Raw genomic sequence first — 10,041 nt, 5'->3', positions numbered from 1 at the left:
TTATTATTATTATTATTTATTTATTTATGTCTTTTAAGTTGAATAATAAGTATTTAGCAGATGGAAGTTTCCCCACAGAAGCAATTGAGAGTGGGCAGAATATGGACACTTAATTTACAAAAGAATAGTAGATACGGAAATGATTGTGTGGAAGCTTCATCTACCAAAAACAACATAAAAAAAACAACATAACATGTTCTTTAAAACTTTGACACCAACTTATATCATCATAAATGGTACATTTGTAATAATCTTCCAACTCAAATAGAGTAAATTTTGATTCATGAATTTTTCAGTGTTGATGTAATTTAGATAGATATCAAACTTTATATAAATATATATAGTAATATTTACCAAAAATTTATTTAAAATTTTGTAAATTTAATGTCTTTTATATTTTCCATTAAAAGGTAAGGAGCATGCGACGCGTGACAAGGGCACGATGGTCATTAAATTAAATTATTATGATATAAACTTTGTTTTCATTTTCGATTTTTGCTTCTCTCCGTTTTCTCCCAAACCAAACCCTCACCAACCCTTTGGTTCTTCTTCTTTCTCCTCGTGGCGATCCGATTCGGCTGAGAGCGCTCCTTTGGCCTCTGCAAAATTAGCTGCATGAGCTGGTTTGGGAAGCTTCGTTTATTCGCTAATTTCAATTCCTTTCACTTCATCACTTCTCTCTTAATTTTTACCCTCCATTTCTCACCTCAATCTTCTTTTTCTCTATTCAATTCCAACGCTAAAACCAATTTCCATCGTAATTTCCTCATACCGTTTCACCATGAACTCCACATTCAAGAGTAATCATCAATTACGCAGAGGTTTCTTAATTCTTCACCGCATGCTGTTTTTTTCAAGTGTTTTTATGCCTTTGTTTATTTGTCGTGTCTGTAGATATAAGTGCATTTGCATGGCAACTTGTTTTACGATACAGTGATCATGTGTTTTATTACGATACAGTGATCTTGTGTTTTATTACGATACAGTAATCATGTGTTTTAACCAAATTCATTTTGTAGAATGAAAGGGTAAATGTTTGCGTGCATGCTTAGTTTGAACTTTCTAATAGATCTAGGGTTAGGCTGGTAGAGTGGGTCTAGCAATTGAACTTTCAAAAGTTATCTTATATATTTGGAAGAATAAGATTGCAATCTCTTCGAGTCTAGGCGTGGAGGTGACTGATATTTTGGCGGGTTTTACTCTCAATTGCAAGGTTTTAAACTGTTGTTCTAGTCACGGTTAAGTCGTGTTCCTTGATGTTGTGGAAGTTGCGGATGATACAGAACCTGGGTTGTGGAACCCTTGGTTGTGGACTGTTTTTCAGACAATACCTGGGTTAAGTGCATAGAAATAAAGATTACGATCATGATGGTGTTTTTAGTGCTGAATATTGAGTGTGATTTGGAAAGGGAAACAACCTCTCGGGCCTTTCCACCGAATTATAAGTGCATAAAGTCAAACTGAGCATTGCCTGTACCAGCTTGTGCATCTGAGAGTTATTTTTTTTTTCTCAAGTTTTGTATCTATTTCTTTGTATCTGATAAAATGGACTTAGATTCCCTCTCCTTCCTTGTAGACCTTTGCTGTGCAAATGTTCACAAACAGCAGGGGAGGTCACCTTCTGTTATTGTAATAGGAGGTGGCATGGCTGGGATTGCTGCTGCACGTGCGCTTCATGATGCCTCATTTCAGGTATTCAGGCAAATAATTTTTTTGGCTATCTTTCACATAAATTTTTTAGTTTATTGGTTTTGCATGCTACTCTAATCCACAATTATTGATACTTTATCCAAGTTGTGCTTGCGGCTACCTACATGGCTGCAATGATCCATATCTGTGAGATTGCAAGTAATATATACTGATTGAATAATAAATACTATTAAAAATGAATTCTTCTGTGTTGAACCTCGTTCTGTATCCCCCAGAAGTTTAAAGTTAATTGCAATCTATTTCTTTCACTGGAAAAAAAAATGTTGAACTGTTCTATTATGGTGTTTGTTATGTTCTGGCTCAATTTAGGGACGCTGTCTAGGTAAGGTTGTTTACATGAAAACATTTTATAATAGCTGGGAAACTATCCTGGGTGAAAATTAAAAACTCCAGGAAGTGACAAAAACAAGCGAGCATATATTTAGCAAATGAAGAGAGGCAATCTCTCCTTTAATTTTTTAATTTCCTCTCTTGATCATACATACTTTTTTACTTGTTATACTTTTCTATCAGGTGGTTCTTTTAGAATCTAGGGAAAGACTTGGTGGCCGAATTCACACTGATTACTCATTTGGCTTTCCTGTTGACCTGGGTGCATCATGGTAATACTTACACTCTTTGTTCTCCTTTTTCTTTTCATACATTAACAAGAATGTGGCATTTCTCCCTTTACTATTATTAAAAGTGGCAGACAATGATTCAGGTTGCATGGAGTTTGCAAGGAGAATCCACTGGCTCCATTGATTGGGAAGCTGGGACTACCTCTTTACCGTACAAGCGAAGATAATTCTGTCCTTTATGACCATGATTTGGAAAGGTAAAGAGTGTATCTTTTTTATATTTAAATGATAAGATATCTATTTCTGCTGTGTACTTCCATGATTAATTGACTACTTTAGAGTATGCTTCAATTTAATCTCTGCTTATACTGAATAATATACATTGTTGAATACAATCGACTTCTTGCAGCTATGCACTTTTTGATATGGATGGGAATCAAGTTCCCCAGGAGTTGGTAACAAAAATTGGTGAAACATTTGAAGTGATTTTACAAGAGGCAAGTATGTTAATATTTCTAATTATATGGTTTATCTGATATATTGAATTTTCATTATCAAAAAGAGAACTTTTGTGGATTACATTGCTTTTCTGATTCATTCTGTCAATGATTCTTCTTATTATGAGCATCACCTCTTAATATTGACCCTGTCTAATGCAGGCCAACAAAGTAAGAGATGAATTCAGTGAAGACATGTCCATACTTCGTGCACTTAAAATTGTTTTTGAAAGAAAACCAGAATTGAGGTCATTATGGCATATAAAGTCCTTTGATCACTGTTATTTATTTTCTTGAAGCTCAAGTAATATATAATTTAATTTTATCTATTGTATGTAGGTTGGAAGGGCTTTCCCACAAAGTGCTGCAATGGTATTTGTGCAGATTGGAGGGCTGGTTTGCTGCGGATGCTGATGCCATATCGCTGAAATGTTGGGATCAGGTAATTTGACAAAACCCAGTTAGAGATGTTTCGGTTCTGTTATAGGCTTATGCCACTGAAATTTGAATTTGTCGACAAATCATTGATAGGTGGTGGCCTGAAGTGAATGGGAAACTTTTTCTCTTTCAGCTGTCTATTGTAATAATTGTTATATGTGTGTGTGTGTGTGTGTGTTTATAGTTGGAGAATAAAGTGTTGATTGTAAAGTTTCAAACCCACAGTTATGCCTAAAGGTTTGAGTTTGAGGTTACGTTGCAAGCCGTGCCATTTATACTTGTTTTTGTTTAGTATATTAGATATTAGATTAAAGGACGCATTACGAGATGGATCATATTTGATTCTAGTCACTTGTGCCAGTTAACTGTTAATTACCACTCGCATTAACCTTTTTTTGTCTTTGACTTATTCTTCCATTTTTTCTGCCCACAGGAAGTATTGCTACCTGGTGGTCATGGTCTTATGGTCAGGGGTTACCAGCCCGTTATAAATACCCTAGCCAAGGGTCTTGACATTCGCCTTGGACACAGGTATGTATTAATTCAAGTTGGGTTTTGGAAATCTGTGTCCCCAGTTATGTTCCTTAACTAAATTTAATGGCATCGATAATACATCTTCTCAGGGTAACAAAAATAGTTAGGCAATATAATGAAGTAAAGGTGACAGTGGAAAATGGGAAAACATTTGTTGCAGACGCTGCTATTATTGCTGTGCCTCTTGGGGTGCTGAAGTCAAAGGGCATACAATTTGAGCCAAAGCTACCAGACTGGAAAGAAGCTGCCATTTCTGATATTGGAGTTGGGATTGAAAATAAAATAATTTTACACTTTAAAAATGTTTTTTGGCCCAATGTTGAATTCTTAGGAGTAGTTGCAGAGACATCATATGGATGCAGCTACTTTCTTAATCTCCACAAGGCTACAGGTCGCCATGTCCTTGTTTACATGCCTGCTGGGCAGCTGGCCAAAGACATTGAGAAAATGTCTGATGAAGCAGCTGCTAACTTTGCTTTCATGCAGCTCAGAAAGATCCTTCCAGATGCTTCTTCACCGGTAACCATGATAATTCTTATGTTTTATATTACCTTTTGCTATGCAAGAGAAGTAAAAGCTACAATCCATATTTGTTTAGGCGCCAGACCTATTGGTGTTTTTAAGATATAATTTGTTTGAATTATGCAGATTCAGTATCTTGTGTCTCGATGGGGTACAGATATTAATACATTAGGTTCGTATAGCTATGATGCAGTTGGAAAACCACACGATCTGTATGAGAGGCTACGGGTTCCTGTAGATAATTTATTCTTTGCGGGGGAAGCAACAAGTATGCTGTATACGGGGTCTGTGCATGGTGCATTCTCTACTGGTATGATGGCTGCTGAGGACTGCAGAATGCGTGTCCTGGAGCGATATGGGGAGCTAGATTTGTTCCAACCGGTAATGGGAGAGGATGCTTCAGTGATACCACTCCTGATCTCTCGTTTGTAATCTCAGGACCCCCTTCTGCATCGCATCTCTTGTCAAATGTTGTGTTGAACCCTTGATGTGTAAACCTAGACTTTCATAAATCTCATGAATACGCGTCAACATTTAGTTGTAGTTGTAATGCTCACACATTGCTGCTTACTTTACTGTCTCAACGCTCTATTCTTTTTAGGCCTTGTTTTATCGCGGAAGAACTACTTTACATTTTGTTATTTTTGTAGAAATTAATTACGTGATTATCACACTACCCACAAGTAATGTCGAATGTATGGAACTGTGTAGACTTGGTGATGGACGTGATTGAAGTAGAAACTCCAGCTAGTTGTGAAGATTAATTAGTTGATCAAGATTTTTAAAAGAAAATTTCCAAAATTTAAAATTGATATACGAAAATTAATTTAAATTTTTAAAAAACTTTATTTTTTCTTATCTTACGTGTACTTATAAAAAAACAATTTATTTAACTATCAGTGTGCATATTTCAGAGACAAGCAGAACTTTTTCATATTCTAAACCTTGGCCATACTAAACATGAAGGTCACCAAAAGTAAGGAAATAATTGAAAGAAACATTGGCCACCAAAAACAAGTTTTTGTGTCACAGGCCTATGCGTTATTAATTCTTCAATGGCATTATCAAAATAATTAGGATAGGGATGAAAAAAATAGTATTAATCCGATTGGTCGATCCAAATAACAAAATGGATTCATCCAATTGGAAAAAGTAGTATTTTAAATTAAGTCTCACTAATTTTGATTCGATCCATTTAATTGGTTACCAAATAGATTTAAACTAGTTTAGTCTAAATTCGTTTTTAGAAAAAGAATATTATTTATTATTTTAGAAAGATTAAAAATGATACTATTTTATTAAGATATACAGTTTTTTTTTTTTAAAGAGAAACCTATACATGTTAGAATTGATATGTTAAGTCAAGCCATTTTGGGAAAAACATCGAATCAAAATCAATGTTCTAATATTTGTTATCCAAACTAAAGTCAGGTTACAACAAACTCGTGTTTATTTAACATTACTTTCATAAAATCTTGTTGATTCAAGATCAATTCTTGAAACAAAACTGCATGACATAGTTGTGCTGAAAGTGAAATTTAGGTTTTCATTATTGCATATTAGATTCTCAAAATTATGTGAACAGAGATAGATAGAGAGAAGAAAGTCCTCAACAACGTCCCCTTGGGTACTCCTACACTACATTCCTATGCAGCTAAGATGCATTCCTACTACCAAGCCATGAATTAAAAAGATGAATCCCTATGAGTCAGCAACAAGTTGATCCAAGGTGTCGTTTTCTGCGGATCTTTTGATGCGAACAACAGCCTTTTCAACCTAAAAGGAATTCAAATTCGGTTCACAAAATCACAACTTCACATATGACAAACCATAATGTGATGTAATGTAACATATATAAGATGTTAGCAGAGTAAAGTTTTGATTTTGAATACCTCTGCTTGCCAATTTGTTCTTGCAGTCAGAACTATTAGAGTTGCTGTCTGTATAAGAACTCCAAGGATCATTCCCCACCAAATACCCTATGAAAATTACAAATACATTGCATGAAATTTGTTCTTCACAAACTTAACAAGTGAGAGCTGGATAGAATCAGTGACAGAAATGTTCCAAACTTACATCAACTCCTAAAGAAGTTTTAAAGCCAAGAACACATCCAACAGTAAGACCAACAAAATAGTAAGATCCCAAGTTTACATAAGCCACTACTGCTTGCCATCCACTACCAATTGCCACCCCTGAAATATTTCCAAGAAAATTTAACCATAATTGGGATAAACCAAAGTTGGTGCTTGTGCTTGTGTAATTTTTATGGCTTTGTTACCTGAAAGTATTGGTTGAATGCCATTCAGGAAAACAGAAATGGCAAGCAAGGGAGTCAAATGAGACACAGCCTCAATGACTTCAGAGTCAGAAGTGAAAAGTTTGCTCAGAGTAACCCGGAATATCAAAATAATGGAGCAGAAAATCACACTAACGAGGATGCTGGTTCCACTAACTACGAAGACAGAGAATTTTGCTATCCTTGGATGGGATGCTCCTAATTCATTGCTGATTCTGATACTGCAATGATGGATCATTCCATTAGCAAACTTTTGAGAAGGTTTTTGGAATGAAAAAACACATTGTTTTGTTGCTAACCTGGCTGCTGTACTAAGGCCTAACATGAATTGCATATCCCAGTTCAAATAGTTCATACTGAAACCACATTAAGACAGATGTTATGGTTGTTGGAAATAATCAAAGTGCTAGGTCCCACATAGAAGTGAGAAAATGAGAAAATATATATAACTCTTTGGCACAATACAAGAAGAAATATTCCAAGACTATATTTATTGACATACCAAATTGAAATTGAGTCCAGTGAGATTGTGGGATTGGAGAGAAGTCCTGATATAAGCACTAGTCCTTGGCTGTACCATATCTCCAAACTGCATTAAGATACCCTTTTAAGATTAGATTAATAGAACAAATTGATGTAAATAATCATGTGTGTGTGTGTATCTATGCCGAGTAACACTATGTTGAGATAGAAGTTGAAAGATATTTAGAGAATTTATTATGTATAAAATAAGGAATGAAGATTTTAATGCTGAGTGAAAAAATACTTGAGTTTCTTTAACTGAAATCTACACATTTACTAAATAGTTCATACACTAATTTCAAAAGCTACTTTATCAATTTCTTTTTAAGTTTCCTTTGTGACTATTTTGGAGAAACTAGAAAATATAATAAATTTTCATGAATTGAAGAAAATATTTATAAGTTTTTTGTCCTTTTCATTTTTATAGTACAATAAATGTATAAAAGTGAATTACTTAAAAATTAAGTGAAAAGTAAGAATATAAATGATAAAAGAAAGGTAATCAATATAGTCAGTAGAAAAAATATCTTTCAAAAGTTCTTGAGTTACAATGTAACAGATACAGTACTTTAAAAGTTATAGCCACCTCAATCTTGAGTGGTTAGCAATTGTAAATGGTGTATAGAAATCAAGACTCATTTATGTATAAAAGAATTTATGTAAAAAGTAAAAACTGGGGAGAGATTGATATATAGTGATAAAGTCATACATACCATAACATGACAGCAGAAGCAACTGTGAGCTTGAAATAAGGCCAAATTCCTCTGAAGGCTTTTACACTGAAACCAGTCCAAGTTTCCTTGCATAATGGGCTAAATATGATGTAGAAGGCATTCAACAAGACAAGAAGCCACCAAGAAAAACTGAGACAAAGGGCTGCCCCTAGAAGACCATAGTCCAAAACATAGACAACTACCCAAGTGAGAAGAATGTGAACAAGGAACACCCCAATTGACATATATGCAAGAGGATTCACAATGTTCTGAGCTTGAAGGAACCTCTGCATTGGACAGCTTATAGTAAATGCATAGAGTTGGGGAATGAGTCCCCTGGAAAACACTTGGCCTCTCTCTGCTATGCTCTCTGACTGTCCTATGGCTTTCAGAAAATCCCCAGAAAACCAGTACAGAAATGAAAGAATCACTGCTGCTCCAATGTGTAAGATCACTGCTCTTTGCAATATGATGCTCATTGCTCCAAGCTTTTTTGCTCCATATGCTTGTCCACACACAGTTTGCACTGCACTTGCCATTCCCAACTGTTTAAGCAAAATATATGCAATCATCACAAATATTCAATCAATACTAGTATCATACTCTTACTCTGCAATACACTTTGTATAGTTTAAATGTCTTAAAACCACACAAACATCAGTGATGTTAAGTAAAAAGTAAGAAGAAAACATTGATTCTATTCTATTGTTGAGTCAAACTTCTTCTGCTCAGAGAATAATGTCAAAAACATTGCATCTAATTTTGTACCAGTTAAAAATATGTTCAGAAGAGTATGTTAAGTAGTAGTGTCCATACCATAATACCATAAGCAAGACCCTGAATACCAACACTGGCTAGAGATGCCCCAGCAAGTTCTAGAGACCCCAAATGGCCAGTGAACATCAACGTCACAAAACTAAGCATGTAATTGAAAATGGACACAACAATAGAAGACCCAGAGAGGAGCCATAAGAGTCTTGACTCCCACACAACAAGCTTTGACCACCATCTCAATGCAATAGGCCTATGTTCCAAGAACTCTTCAATGGCCTCAGATGACAAATTTTTAATCTGTGTCTGTGAGTCAAGCCCTACTAGCAAGGGTTGGTGCTCCAAAGTGTCACTGAAGTCCACGGAGCCCATGGTTATTGTGTTGCACTACTGTACAAATCACAAACAGTTTGAGTGCATGGAGTGATGCATCACAAATAAGCAGTTATTTATGCATGTGGAAAAGTTATTTGTTCACCAAAGATTATGCAGCTAACCTTCCAACATGTTGTGTTGCAGTTGTGTCCACGTGCTTGCATATGGTATCTATTTATTTGTACATCAAAAAATGGAATCTTTATAATGACAACACGATAAATAATTAGATGTCTCTCTCCAATGTAGTAATAAAACAAAAAAAAAAAAACAATTTTCTACCCTTTTGAAAGATTGGTAGGCTGACACTTGAAAATATGTACAGAAAGTTAACAGAAAATGTGATTTGTTCAAAATGAGAAGAACTGACATTCCGTCATGAAGCAGCTGAAAGTCTTCAATGGACTGTTAGAATCAGAAGAACAGAAAACAAGTAAAAAAGAAAGAAAATGTTAAAAAAATCATTCCATTTTCATCATTTTTTTTCTCTTCAAAATGGTATGAATAAAAGATACTTTTTAGACTTCCTTCTCACCTCCTATAATTAAATGCAAAGTTTCTTTCTACAGCATCATTGCATTATATATATATACATATATATATATATATATATATATATATATATATATATATATATATATACACATATATATATATATATGTATATATATTAAATTTACTAACTTTCAAAATAAATATCTTGAGAAATTATATATAATATTTTTAATTTGTTGACAGTAATAAAAACTTTCACTTTAATAATGTACATTTAACGTGGGCTGTGTTTGGAGGGGGTTAAGGTTTTGTCTTTTTCCTTTAAAAGGAAAAGTTAAGTGTATTACAATAATGTTTGTAATGCCAATTAGTGTTAGATGCATGAATATTACATTATCATGTGTTGCCATTGCTTTTACAAAAAATAAATGTTCTGTTAACACTGTGCAAGATATTTGCAGAATTTATTATTTTTATTTATTAACTTACTTCCATCATTTATTTTTATACATTTTAAAACATAATTGTTAACAATAAAACAATATATTCTTTATATTACTTCATTTGATTTTTAATAATAATAAAAATAATATAAAAAAACTTGG

The 10,041-nt window shown here is 34.1% G+C and overlaps 2 protein-coding genes across 3 annotated transcripts; one reads left to right on the top strand and one right to left on the bottom strand.

Annotated features, from left to right (window-relative positions):
- Nucleotides 1–495: 495 nt before the first annotated feature.
- Nucleotides 496–4,861, top strand: LOC114194688 (polyamine oxidase 2-like). The gene is made up of 10 exons (XM_028085054.2): nt 496–821; nt 1,577–1,692; nt 2,224–2,312; nt 2,414–2,527; nt 2,680–2,767; nt 2,930–3,015; nt 3,107–3,209; nt 3,639–3,736; nt 3,829–4,258; nt 4,388–4,861. Exons 1-10 carry the CDS (start codon nt 782–784, stop codon nt 4,691–4,693), a joined length of 1,470 nt encoding a protein of 489 aa, XP_027940855.1. The 5' UTR covers nt 496–781; the 3' UTR covers nt 4,694–4,861.
- Nucleotides 4,862–5,787: 926 nt separating this feature from the next.
- On the bottom strand, nt 5,788–8,992 carry LOC114193881 (protein DETOXIFICATION 41-like). Of its 2 annotated transcripts, XM_028083852.2 has the most exons (8): nt 8,612–8,991; nt 7,796–8,340; nt 7,063–7,149; nt 6,860–6,916; nt 6,543–6,781; nt 6,338–6,456; nt 6,154–6,240; nt 5,788–6,037 (listed from the first exon to the last, which is right to left on the bottom strand). In XM_028083852.2, exons 1-8 carry the CDS (start codon nt 8,936–8,938, stop codon nt 5,963–5,965), a joined length of 1,536 nt encoding a protein of 511 aa, XP_027939653.1. In that variant the 5' UTR covers nt 8,939–8,991; the 3' UTR covers nt 5,788–5,962. The 2 variants fall into 2 exon arrangements, with proteins under 2 accessions (XP_027939653.1, XP_085521591.1); XM_085665465.1 differs by having other exon boundaries at nt 6,543–6,916; nt 8,612–8,992.
- Nucleotides 8,993–10,041: the final 1,049 nt, after the last annotated feature.

The sequence above is a fragment of the Vigna unguiculata genome, chromosome 8, assembly GCF_037176805.1.
Source record: "Vigna unguiculata cultivar grain cowpea cultivar isolate G323 ecotype 2 chromosome 8, ASM3717680v1, whole genome shotgun sequence".
Classification (NCBI taxonomy): domain Eukaryota; kingdom Viridiplantae; phylum Streptophyta; class Magnoliopsida; order Fabales; family Fabaceae; genus Vigna; species Vigna unguiculata.
This window is presented reverse-complemented; position numbering and strand designations above follow the sequence as displayed.